Source organism: Glycine max, chromosome 5, assembly GCF_000004515.6.
Source record: "Glycine max cultivar Williams 82 chromosome 5, Glycine_max_v4.0, whole genome shotgun sequence".
In the NCBI taxonomy this organism is placed as follows: domain Eukaryota; kingdom Viridiplantae; phylum Streptophyta; class Magnoliopsida; order Fabales; family Fabaceae; genus Glycine; species Glycine max.
The window spans coordinates 31413203-31426514 of record NC_038241.2 but is presented as its reverse complement, the minus strand read 5'-3'; the positions used below and the strand labels follow the sequence as shown (position 1 = coordinate 31426514).

Below are 13312 nucleotides of genomic sequence, written 5' to 3'. Positions count from 1 at the left end.
ATAAAAAATAATGATATATTTAAATACATTTTACTAATGATTTTAATATAACAAAAATGATATCCATAAATACTCAAATAATTTAAAACATTAACACCATTAAATGTATATAAAAAAAACACATAAATTCAAGTTATCCATATAAATAAATATTAACAATAATAATTTTACTAAATGCGACAATAATATTATAAAACAAAAACTATCAAAATCACTAATAAAAAATTATAAAAATATTATCATTAAAAATATTTAAAAACTACACACACAAATCATACATATTAAACAATTATTTTAACATTAATTACAATATTAACTATTTAAATGACAAATCATAAATAACACAAATCATAATTAATATCATTAAATATTAACAAAAATAATAATATAATATTTAAATGATAAATGATAAATAACAATATTATTATCTATAATTATTTTCAACAACAATTAACAATATTATATTATTATAAAATACAAAATAAATCTAACACATTATGAAAGTAACAATAATTACCTCTACAAACAAATCCACTATAAAAATAAAAGTAAAATTCTTTAGTACATAAATGAACAGCCGTAAAAAATAAACAATTTGTTACATAATTAATAAAAAATAACTAAAATGATAAACAAATTAAACTAACAACAAAAATATATAAGGATAAAGAAAATGAACTTGTTGAGAGTGAATACAATTTTGTTATACACAAAATGACTACGTGCAAAAAAAAAACATACAAATAATCAAATATAACAATTTATAAAAAAAAAATTTGAAACAATAAAAAAAAATTAACATACCAAGTCACAAAGAGCATTGGTGGGGGGAAGGGAACCAAGAATGGAGTGGCGCGGGGGGGGGGGGGGGGGGGGACCGCACACTGCGTTTTAACGCAGCTGGACGTGCCTGAGCAGTCGTGCCTTCAGCAGGGGCAATAGGGGCGCGTCCTAAGGCGCCAGCTCCCAAGGCACGGACTGAGGCGCTCACATCAGCAGCACGAACCGAGGCGCCCTCGTCAGCACTCACGTCCCGCCACGTGTCGAGGTTTCGTGGAAAGCGCCTTTAGGGGTAACGCTTTGTAATAAAAAAAAAGGAACCCCCTCGATAAATAATTATAAAACAGACCCATTTTGATAATAAATTTGTAAAAGTGGTCCATTTTTGCCAAAATAAGTACAATTATAGTAATTTTTTTACACTATTTATTAGGTCAAAAATTCGAAAATCTCACGTAACAAAAATAAAAAATAAAACCTCAAAGAAAAGAATAAAGGTGGAGGCCATCGAGTTCGAGGGTTTTGGACTTTGGTCAGGGTTTAGCACTTTCACCTTCTTTCTCTTTCTCTCTGTCATTTGGTCTCCGTTCTACAACAATTTCTTTCACTATCAAACTCATTTGTGTTGTTGTTGTTTTCCGAAGAGAGAAAACCATGTGGTACTTGTGCGTTTTCTTCCACAGGTTATTGGATTACAGAAAACCAGAAGTGGAATCTCTGGCGCAACTCTTCGGAGCCACCGAGGACCCTAAAAATGGCGACGTTCCCTCCCAAATGCAATGGAAGCTCCCTATTCACTACCACCCCGATTCCCCTTTCCATTTCGTAAACCTCCCTTCCGAAAAACTCGCTCGTGACATCGCCACCCGAAGTCAGATATTTGCCCTCGAATGAAATTTTCGTTTTTGATTTGTGGGTCTGTTTAAAGTTTTGATTTTAATGGTTTTTGGTTTCTGGGGTGGAAATTTTGCAGGCATACTTGTTAAGGGGATGTATGAGCTGTGGGGTGAAGGGAGTAGCTATGAGGAGTTGAAGGAGTCTGTGTTGAGTTACCCTGACGAAAGGAAGTTGCCGTACTTGGATTCTGATAGCACTTTCAAGATTACTGTCGATAGCTTTGGGAAGGTCATTAGCTTGGAGGACCAAAAGGAGCTCATTCAAGGGCTCTCTTATATCCCTTTCAAGGTGGGGTGTTCTTTTAATCTGATTGGTGTGGAAATTATGTTTACCCTAAGTCTCTCTGTGCATATCTTTGGTTGGTGTAGATTAGGAAAGTATTGTGAAATTTGAGATGCTACATTGAATGCAGGAAACTATTGACTTTATGCTTGCTGTTGTAGTTATGTGGTTCAGCAGAACCTTGTTAGTGTTTGTTGGGTACGTTGATGATAAATAATCTCTTGAAATGGAATTTGAATAATTTCTGTTCACTGCCATTTCATTGGAATGTTGTCTAATCTGGATGAGCATGATGGAATCTACAGTGTAGCTTCTTCTAGATTTATGTTAGGATAAGTATTCTAAAATTTGAGATGCTATCTTGAATGTGGGAAACTATTGACATTTGACCTTATCCTTGCTCTTGTTGTTATGTGGTTCAGCAATGCCTTTTTAGTGTTTTTTGAGTAGGTTGATTATAAACAATCTCTTGAAATGGAATTTGAATCATTGCTGTTCACTGCCATTTCCATTGGAATGTTGTCAAATCTGGATGAGCATGATGGAAACTACATTGTAGCTTCTTCTACATTTATGTCTTGTTTGACTGGATGCTTTTTAATATCAACTAAATTTTCAATGTGTTTTTTTAATGTAATAATCAATCTAGGTTTTTAAAACTTTTTTCATTCATTGAGTATTATTTACTATTTTCACATGGGCCTTTTGTCTTCCCCATGTGTTATAATGAATGAAATTTCTTATTATTTATTAAACGCGCATTATTTTGCAAGAGTGTATTACCTTATTGACACTTTGTTTGTAGGGACGAGTAAAGTTGAAAAACCCAGATCACAACTTCTGGCTTATAGAAGTTGATAATTATGGAGGTAATAATGGTCTTCCTCCAATTGTACAAAAGAGAGTCTTCTTTGGTCGCGAAGTTGGTGGGGCAGATAGGAAGCTTTTACCCACATATCAGTTGAAAAGCCGTACTTATCTTGGGCCAACAGCTATGGATGCTGAAATTGCTTTTCTAATGGCCAATCAAGCACTAGCTACTTCTGGAAAACTAGTTTATGACCCTTTTGTTGGAACTGGAAGTATTCTTGTTGCAGCAGCTCATTTTGGAGCAATAACCATGGTCTGCTTCTCCCTTCTTCTGGGTGATCTTTTTTGCAACTTATCCAGTTATCCTACTTTATATTCTTTTTACAATTTATTACTCTTAGGAAAGTTCATGCCAAAACACATGCAGAAGATTTTCTTTTAACAATAACTGATCTAAATTGTTTAGGGTGCTGACATTGACATTAGGGTAGTCCGTGATGGACGTGGTCCCAACTGTAATGTTTGGAGTAATTTTAAGCAGGTAAATGTGCTGAAAACCATCACTATTGTTATTTGGTTTTGTAAACATTGTGTTTGTATAGTTGTAATTTAGATTTTAGAACCACTTATGGTAACCTAAAGTTGTACATTTTGCAGTATGGATTGCCAATGCCTGTTGGTCTTCTAAGAGCAGACAACAACCTTCCTCCCTGGCGTTCTACGCTGAAAGAGGTGATTATTTAAAAGAAAAATCTTGCCCTTGTACTTTTGTTCTTAATATTTATTTTATTTTTTTCAATCTGAAAGGAGAGCATCCAGCTTGCTTCTCGACTCAATAATTTTTCCAATATCAGCAATTTTACTGGTGTTTTTGCTATCTAACTAAAATAAAGTATAGAATATATTTTGTGGTTTCTTACTTTCTTTTCAGTAATTGTGCTGCTGACTCTGGCTTTCTGTTATTTTTACAAGGGATAGATTGGTATTACTGATGATTTGGAAAGCACCTTGTGTGCTGATGGTTAGCAATAGACTTAATCATGGAATGGGTATCCCACCAATCCCTATACTTTTTTTATGACCTGGCTCTCTGTAAGCCTGCCAGATGTGTTTGGGGCTTAGCATTTGATTATTGAATCCTGTACAAAATGATTGTTTAACAACAACCAAGCCTTATGCCCTTATCCCCCTAGGTGGAATACAATCTACCAAATCTTAATTGTTTCTATTACCATATAATAGCAGTGGACATTAGTAGGAGGTGAATAGTAATATCTGGATACGATGCAATTGAGCATTAGATAGAATTATAGAAATATGTTGGGCGTCAAGTTCTGCCACCAGTTGATATGTACTGGATTTGGCAAGATATCTGAGAGCAATATCTCTAATTTTGTTTAAAAGGAAATACTACAATGTGAAGTTCAAAAATAATTGTTGGATGCAAATTTATTGCTTTTACAAAAATTGTTGATGTATTTGCTATTTGTTAGGTATTTGATGCCATAATATGTGATCCTCCTTACGGAGTGCGAGCTGGGGGACGCAAATCTGGTGGTCGGAAGCTGCTAAAGGGGGCTGTGGAACCTTACACCATTCCTGATGAAAAAAGAACAAATCACATACCATCAACTGCAGCTTACAGTTTAGTTGAGTGCGTGCATGATTTGTTTGATCTTGCAGCCAAGATGCTTCTAATGGGGGGCAGGCTTGTGTTTTTCTATCCTGTATTGAGAGAAGATGGTTTTCCTGAAAACCATTTCCCAGAGCACCCATGTTTTAAACTGATTTCTTCGTCGGAGCAGATCCTTAGTTCGCGTTATAGCAGGGTGTTACTGACAATGGTCAAGACAGGTCCTTACACAGAGGAAATAGCCGAGGCGGCTAGGAAAAAACACATTGAATTTAAGGAGAACCATGTAAAATGGTTAGAAGATGGTAATCTTCATTCTGCAGTTTTCAGTCCTGCTGATGATCAATTTACGGAGGCTGGTGATCCCAAGTTAATTAAGGATCCAAAGCCTAAATACAGAGGAAAGTACGTTTAGAGTTTTAAGGTTAGATGGTCTTGTCCCTCACCATTACAATGGACAGCAATGTATTTTTCAATGTCCAAGAGGAAAACTTATTTCACTCTATGGAAGCCAATGTACCCTTTTTAATCCAATTTAGTGATATTTTTCAGATGTTTTTTTTTTTTTTTTATATTATTTCATAGATATGTCTTTTTCTTCCGTTTAACGCAACCGGTGCTTGGGCAACCCATTAGGTCCCAAATGCAGTGTAAACAGGCAATAAAACATGTCAAAGTTCAGAATCCTAGTAAAAAAATCAATTTTCAACAGATTTCAGAAAAGCATGTCTGAGCTCTAAAAGGCTGTTAAAAAGGGATGGTTGAGGTTTTTTTTTATATATATATTTCAAAACAAAATAAGTTTGATAAAAATGCAGCTGAAATTATTTTTAACTCATTTTTAAAATACTTTTATATTATTTTCAAAATCAAGAATAAAAAATTTGTAAATTTGATTTTTAATTTAAAAAAAACACATGTTTTATACATTTGACAATATTATTGTCATCACCATTATCATTATTGACAACTCTATAATCATTATTAAGATAACTTATGGTTTGTTTGGTTAAGGTGAAAAAGAGTGAAAATAGAAGAATCTTAATTGTGTAGTGGAGTTAAAGAGAAAATAAAATTAAAAAATTTAAGTAGGATCTACATAAAAGATTTTTTGACACCAAAATATGAATTTGTATAGAAAGAATACTTATTATGCTTAATCGATTAAGTTGGCAACATAATCAATTGGAGAAGCTTGAAACATCCCATCTCTTCTCATTATGACTATGTTCATTGTTATTATCGTGTTCCATATTGTTATGTAATAAGTAAATAAATAAATATTAACAAAATAACATTTATTTACTTTTTTAAACTAAATAATTTCAAAAACTTATCTTTTATTCTATTTCATTTTCATTTCTCTTCAATCAAACAACCTCTATTGCCATGCTATTTTTAACCTATATCTTTTCTTTACTTTTCTCTTCTCACTTACCTACTTTCTCCCCCTTTATTTTCTCTCTCTTCCAAACACTATCCTAGAGATACATACTAGTAATAAAAAGAAACCCAATCCTTTTGAGTTGGCCATCATCCTCTTCCATACTAGATAAGCGCGTCAACCATGAGCTTGGGAGGTAAGTCAGGTAACAAACCAATTTCATGGGGATGTAAAAAAGGGTTTGTCATGTGCTTTCCTAAGGTAACATGAACTCCATAGAAAGGGGAAAAAGTGAAAGAGGAACGACTAACAACATTGTACGTAGGTGAAGTTGAGATCACCCTCACCTTTGTAGCTAGGGTATTTGGTGCAAATGAAATTACAATACTTATAGTCCATTCTAATCATTGCATAGAGATTAAAGGTGTGTTTGAGAAAAAGTTAAGTTGAACGTAACTTAAGTTTCCAAAGAAGTATTAAGAGTTACTTCTACTTTTGATGCTTTCAAATATGCAAACTTCTGTTTAAAAGATTTCAAATGAAAATCCAAACAGGCACTAATAGCAATTACACTAATTTCCACAAAAGAAACTAGGACAAATAACCAACCACAACATACCAGATGTCCTATTACTCTAAATTCACAACTCAATCATGCAACAAAAGAACATGATGGTATCATCAACACTTTGAACCCAAATGCTCTCGTTTCTTGAGTCAAGCTTAGATCTTGAAATTAGATTCGTAACTCAACTATCAATATTATTTTTTCCCAATATATATCTTTCTTTAGAGACAATTCTAATTGAAATACGGTCAAATATTAGTCATGAACAAACTTTTTTGACGAAAATTTAAACCATGATTTGTTATATTGTGAGAAATTAATTCTTTTTACTAGACTCAATTCGGTTGGAAATCTTACCGGGGCATTCTCCTATTCTCAGAGCTTGTCTTCTTGTTAATGCTAACCGTGTTTTTCTTTTATTTCATGCAAAACCCCAATCCTAATATTTGTAACACTGGAATTAAAATGAAATTATCGTAAATTAAATGTCTAAATCGACCAAAGTTACAGTTTGAGAGATTAATGAGAGTTTTTTCTTTCCTTTTTCTTTTGCTTTGCTAACTGTAAAAAAAAAAAACAAAAAAAAAATAATATTGAAGCCACACGACATTGACAAAGTAAAAATATAGCATTATATCATTTAAACAAAACATTGCGGCCTGATTTGTGCAGGCCTCACAACAATTATTTGTAGTTGATAGTAATACATTTAGCAGAAACAATGACAAAAATGATTTGGAAACTTTTTGCCACGAATTTTGCATATACCCCCTTTGTAGCAGTGGTGTTTTTTGCAAATGTAATTACAATAATGGTCATCTTTCTCTGAACCCGGATTGCAACTTCCTATATGGTTATCATAGCAGCAAAACACCCTCCCATTCACACCCATGTTTCTTCTGTGTTTTGAATGCGCATCCCAGTTTGCACCTGATGATGATGTATTCATCAATGCCGCACTATCATCCATTGCAGCAACCTCACCCATCGCTTTCACGTATCTTGATTCTGTTCCAATTAAGTTCACACAATAATTATTATACATTAATTAATTGTAACTTCATAAGGAATATATATGTACCAGTACCAGATCGATATATATAACTCCTATTTTTCTTTTAATTTTGTACTCCATGAAATTAATTATGTACTAGTTTTCAAATATTTTACTTTTTTTCTTAATGATCGTTAGAGAGAGAGACCCTACAAAAAATGATGAATAAGATTATTTGCTAGAAATTAGTCATCATTCTTAGTGATTGATAATTTGTACCAATGTCATGAAAAAAAAACATGGTTAATGGAACATATATATATTCCATAATGTAACCCATGTAAGTCAATGTATATATCTAGAGAAACACATTTATATTCATAAGCAGCCAAGATTAGACGAAACTTAGTAACTTTGTTTGATCATGAAATTGATCAGTTTACCTAACAACAAAATGACGACGAGAATGCCAACAAGGAGGGGTAGAACTATGCTTCTAGCTGGTCTAGCCATCTTTAAATTTCTTTAGTTAAATATTGCTGCCAAGGATTGCAACATATATATACACAGCTGGAGGGGCAAATTTGCTTTCATGCGTTGCGTTACCTGCTGCAGAGAAAATACGCATTAAGATCAGTAATAAATCCACAATTTGAAAAGTTGCAATTTATTTACAAATTAAAGAGTATTTAATGTGGTCTAATTAATGCTTATTTGTCAAATATATCCTTATTTAATATTCATTAAGTATTTGATAAAATTATTTAATATTCATTAAGTATTTGATATAACTACCAATATCATATATATATATATATATATATATATATATATATATATATATAATAAAAATGAGAAAACCCTATCTTATGTAAAAACCAAAAAGCAGTACAAAATAATTATAAAAATAATAATTAAATTTTATCTTATATATAGAAAAAATTAAAAGAAAATCTAATACCCATCGAGCATATGTTTAATATCTTTAGTATAGGAAGGAACAATTTTTTTTATCTTTTAAAAACTTGTTAATTATTTGTTTCAAATCTTTAAGATGTTAATTGAATTTAAAAATATTACGAATTTGTTTAGAATAGCTTAGAATTTATTTTCTCTTCTAAGATTAGGAAACTAAGTCTACAAATAAAACATTTTGATGTGAGAAAATTATAAATAAAATATTGATAAAGCTCCTTCATACAAAATGTATGTCCTTTTTACAAATATCTCCGCAACAAAACACACAAAAGAAAAATAACTCATCAATATATATATTCATATAAAGGAGGGATTAAACTATTCCAAGCGTAACTTTAAAATAACTCAATATAAGTTCATCATAACCATTGATTTTCTTGAAATCTAATTATTAAGATTAACTACTTAATACAACTATTAAATTTCAAGAAAATGGATGGTAAGGATGAAAAGTAACTCTAAAATAGTTACTCTAATTTTATTATTGAATTGTTGAATTAAATTTATAATATACAAACAACTCGTTGGTTAAAGTGGTATTGAACTTGATTCCCTTAAGTAAGGTCTCAGGTTGAACCTTGTGGATGAAAAAACATAATTAAGAGGAAAAATCTTATTAAAGATGGTCAATTAAGTTTCCCAATAGAGATTAATCATCACTAAAGATGATGAATATGATGACTAAAAAAATAAATTTATAATAATAGATACAATAATATTTTTATTCTATTTATGATTATGTTGTGATTAGGATTGTTTGCAATGCAATTTGGTTCGATTTTTTTTACAAAAAGTCATTCAAACCAAACATAAAATAAATCCTGCACTTTTATAATGAATCTTGCACTTAGAAATTTCTTTACTTCTTCATCTATAACTTTTTCCCTTTCAGGGTTGAGTTTCCTCTTTCTTTGCACGACTAGTCTAGCCTCTCGATAGATATGGCTAGCTTATGGCAGTGGAACTTGGGGTCGATTCTTGGCATATCTGATGTTAACCATGCAAAGAGGTCAACATTCTTTGTCAATAATTTGGCTATGGATTCTTTGACTTCTCTACTAATCTACATCCAAGTTTGGTGCACTGAGATGACTCTTTGCTGAGTTGGAAGGGCTTCACTTCTTCAGTGGGCACCACTCTCGGTTTTGCCTTTCTCAAGTAGAGTTTGACTTCTCCCAAGTTGCTGTTGAGAGAGGTGCATGCTACCAGTTTCACTTTGGGCTTTGCCACCTTCTTTTCTTTAGCAATCCTAAGGCTTACTGCATAACATTTCATTGTAGTCATCTAATTACCCCTGATAGTGATAATTTTTCCATCCTCACTTGGAAACTTCATCGATAGATAAGGAGTCAAAATGATGACCTCTAACTCATTGAGCAAACGACATCCCATCAATGTATTATAAGGTTAGCAAGTACACATATCCTATCATCTCCGAAAGTGGTTAGCAAGTGCACACATCCTATCATGTATGTTGTTTCTCCTGTGAAATCTATAAGTTGCTCCATGAATGGCTTAATCTGGCTTTCTGGTATGCCTAGTTGTTTAAAGGTCGGCCAATACAGGACATCAGTCGAACTCCCATTATCTAGTAGGACTTTGCATGCTAAAAAGTTAACAACCTTTATCTTGACTACCATCAGATCATTGTGACATCACTTTATCCCCTCAAAATCCTCATCTGTAAAAGTGATAGGGGATATGCTCCTTGTGACCTTCGTTTTGACTATGACTGAGTTAACAAACATAAAGCTACAGATATAGCCTTTGTGTGTCGAGTGTCAACTTCCTCCCCTCGCAAAGCCTTTGTTTATTGCATTTATTATACCTCGAAGTCGAGTTTCGGGTGGGGGATTCTTATCCTGACAAAAGTGTTTCTATTGTTTCGCGAATCTTGCTACATTCTTGGCTTCTATCTCACTTCCTATCACGTGATGGGTCTTTGACAAACTTCTGCAAGTACCCTTTTTGGATCAACTTTTCTATTTTATCCTTAAGGGTAATGCAATCTTTAGTATTGTGGCCAACAACTTGGTGATATCGACATTATTTGGACTTGTCTGGTCTAGGTGAAGGTCGATGCTTAGCTGACAGTTGGATCAACTCGGTACTACAAGCTTCCTCCAGTACTTGACCTCAACTCTTCGTCAATGGAGTGTATTGGCTGAATGTGGACTGAGGCGATCTATCGGCTCAAGATTTTCCTTGATTACAATCGATATCAATTTTCACCTCCCAATCTGTTGGCTTCTTTGAGGATTCTCCTCACACTTTTTCTCTAAACCTAGTAATTTCTTCCATCTGAATGAACCCGACATCCCTTGCTCTCAACTCGTCCAATGTTGCTAGTGATTTCTTGCATAAGCTGTTTGAAAAGGTACCAGATTTCAATGCCATAATCATTTAGGCGAGCGTGACTTCTTGACTCAAGTCTCGAATTCGAACTGAGACTAATGAAAACCTCTCCATGAAATCACGAAGTGTTTCCTCTCCTTCTTGCCTAATGTTGGTGAGTGCCACAATTGTTAGATGGTGTGGTCTACTCGTCGTGTACTGAGCTCTAAAATATGCTATAAGCATTATGAATGAATTAAACGAGTTTCTCAACAATCGAGTGAAGCGTTGCACCTTTCAATGCTGTAGGAAACACTCAACACATGATTGTGTCCTCATTCATGAACCGATTCATCTGTGTGATGAATGCATCCACATGTTTGTCTAGGTCCTAGAGTCCATTATAACTATTGATGTTCAACGACTTCCATCCAGGTAGGAGTTGTGCCTCCAAAATCTCGTCAACGAAAGGATGCAATCGAGTGTCAACGCTTGCTGCTCTCTAGACTGGTTGCGTGACAGAAGGAGTCCCTTCATGCCACATCATATCAGTCGAGTCTGTCCTAGCCAGATAGGTCTAGTGGGTTGATATTGCTGTAATCGAGTTTGCATTCTAGTCCTTTCAAAACTTCAATTACTTCTCTATGAGAGTGGCATTCTTTGTAACACTCTGATCGAATCACACAAACATGAGAGAGATCTAGATCTTGTATAGGTACAAGACTGTACAGTTGAAAATGACTTAAAGAAATTAATTAGTACTACCTATACCAACAAGATGCATATACTTTTCGGTAGTCCATCACTTAAGAAATTAATAGTTAAGCATGCTTGACTTGGAGTAGTTATGAGATGGGTGACCTTCTAGGAAGCTTCCCAGAAAGCATGAGTGGGAACAAAACACGCTAAAAAGTTTTGTGTTGGTTTGTAGGGTCAGTCATTGATCTGGAAGTAGGAAAAACTAATTTTCAAGGTCTCGGAAAGGGCTACCTATGGATGATTCTGACCAACAAGGATGTTGAGTTAAGTGTTATCGTGTGAAGTGTTGTAGTGTAAGAGTCACTGAGAAGTAAAAAATCAAGGATGTTACAAATAGTATCGGAGTAAACCTCTCTCCCAGTAGGGTGTGGTTCGAGGATGAACTAGGCAGAAGCTGGTGGGCATGTAACATCTAGATCAAATCACACCAGAATGAGAGGGATCCAAAGATTGTACAGGTATGAAACTATATAGTTGAGGATGACTTAAAAGAATTAATTGGTATTACCTATACCAACAAGATGCATTTACTTTTCGATAGCCTATCACTTAAGAACTTCATAGTTAAGCGTGTTTGACATGGAGTAGTTATGAGATGGACGACCTTCTGAGAAGTTTCCTGAAAAGCATGTGAGTGAGGATAAAACATGCTAAAAAGTCTAGTGTCGATTTATGGGGGCCAGTCATTGATCCTGGGAGTAGACAAAGCTAATTTTCAAGGTCTCGAAAATGACTACCTATAGAGGGTTTTAATTAGTGGAGGGTTCTGACCAACAAGGATGATGAATTTAGTGTCACTGTGTGAAGTGTCATAGTGTGGTCGAAGGAAAAGTTTCCTGTGGCCTCACGCTGGGTGCCAAATGTTCTTATCGAATTTGGCAGAACTTCCTCTTGGCAGTGCTCCTTCGTGAGCTTCTTCACGAACAGTGATGAGGTGTATCTACAAAGACACTCTGACACTTAAGTTAGCAACATAAAAGTATAAGTGTATCATATTATAGGTTGGGTTAAGAGTTACTTTACTTAAACATTGATGGTCCCTTTTTATAGAGTTGAAATTGGATGCTAAGATCTCAATTTTCCTTATAAGATAATGTAAATAGGAAAAAATATTATTTTATCTTTTTTTATAATAGATAATATCTTATTTTAGAGGATATTTTTATCTTTCTGGTAGACTATAGAATTTTTCTCTTATTGTAATTATATTTGCCTGATTTTCTAGATTCGAGTAGTTTATTTGGCCAACCACCGAGTGTGAAGGCTTGCCAAATCTAAATAATACAATAGCTTTTCAGCAAGCTACTAATTATTGATTTTCATCTACGGACCGACTTTCCAAATTTCAACTATTATTTTAGTTTTTCAATTAGTATTGTCAAACATAGCCCAAATACTTTTCGATTATTGAAATTTTAAATTAAATTAATGTCATTAAATTTCTTTTCTTACGTAAATAAATGACACATTAGATTATATATGTACATAATTGTCCATTCCTTATTTTTACTTAATAATAATATATTTTAATAATGATCACTTAAATCTTGGACTGATTTAGTCGATAATTTAATGGATATGCAAATAATAAAAAGAAGACATGTAAAAATTTTAGACTCAAATGTGCTAATATGTTGACATGTGGCATGAGAATTCTTGACGCAAATTGTTTGATTGGTATGTGAAAGGTGGAGACTATAGAAAAGATTGTTTTGTATATAATACAGTATAGATAAATAGGTTGTTTATTAGTCCACAATCTTCTTTTGACTTGAGTGTACGAGTCTAAACACTGTTGTAAAGTTTGAAAAAGTAAATTACTGATAAATTATTTGAAATTAAAGTGCAAATGACATGTTTTTTTTAAAAAAAAATTATATATATATATATATA

The 13312-nt window shown here is 33.4% G+C and overlaps 2 protein-coding genes across 2 annotated transcripts; one reads left to right on the top strand and one right to left on the bottom strand.

The window, feature by feature from the left end:
- The first annotated feature begins 1237 nt into the window (after positions 1-1237).
- LOC100814705 (tRNA (guanine(10)-N2)-methyltransferase homolog) lies at positions 1238-4953 on the top strand. Its single transcript, XM_003524709.5, has 6 exons — positions 1238-1651; positions 1754-1965; positions 2765-3082; positions 3236-3310; positions 3427-3501; positions 4263-4953. The coding sequence occupies exons 1-6, from the start codon at positions 1435-1437 to the stop codon at positions 4815-4817; spliced, it is 1452 nt and encodes a 483-aa protein (XP_003524757.1). The 5' UTR covers positions 1238-1434; the 3' UTR covers positions 4818-4953.
- Positions 4954-6972: 2019 nt separating this feature from the next.
- Positions 6973-7883, bottom strand: LOC102662259 (uncharacterized). The gene is made up of 2 exons (XM_006579949.4): positions 7792-7883; positions 6973-7362 (listed from the first exon to the last, which is right to left on the bottom strand). Exons 1-2 carry the CDS (start codon positions 7859-7861, stop codon positions 7064-7066), a joined length of 369 nt encoding a protein of 122 aa, XP_006580012.1. The 5' UTR covers positions 7862-7883; the 3' UTR covers positions 6973-7063.
- Between the last annotated feature and the right edge of the window lie 5429 nt (positions 7884-13312).

Coding starts and splice junctions, on each gene's coding strand:
- LOC100814705 (XM_003524709.5), top strand. CDS start 1,435: ATGTGGTACTTGTGCGTTTTCTTCCACAGGTTATTGGATTACAGAAAA. Junction 1,652..1,753: donor TCGTGACATCGCCACCCGAA/GTCAGATATTTG, acceptor GAAATTTTGCAG/GCATACTTGTTAAGGGGATG. Junction 3,083..3,235: donor ATTTTGGAGCAATAACCATG/GTCTGCTTCTCC, acceptor TAAATTGTTTAG/GGTGCTGACATTGACATTAG.
- LOC102662259 (XM_006579949.4), bottom strand. CDS start 7,861: ATGGCTAGACCAGCTAGAAGCATAGTTCTACCCCTCCTTGTTGGCATT. Junction 7,363..7,791: donor CGTCGTCATTTTGTTGTTAG/GTAAACTGATCA, acceptor TAATTGGAACAG/AATCAAGATACGTGAAAGCG.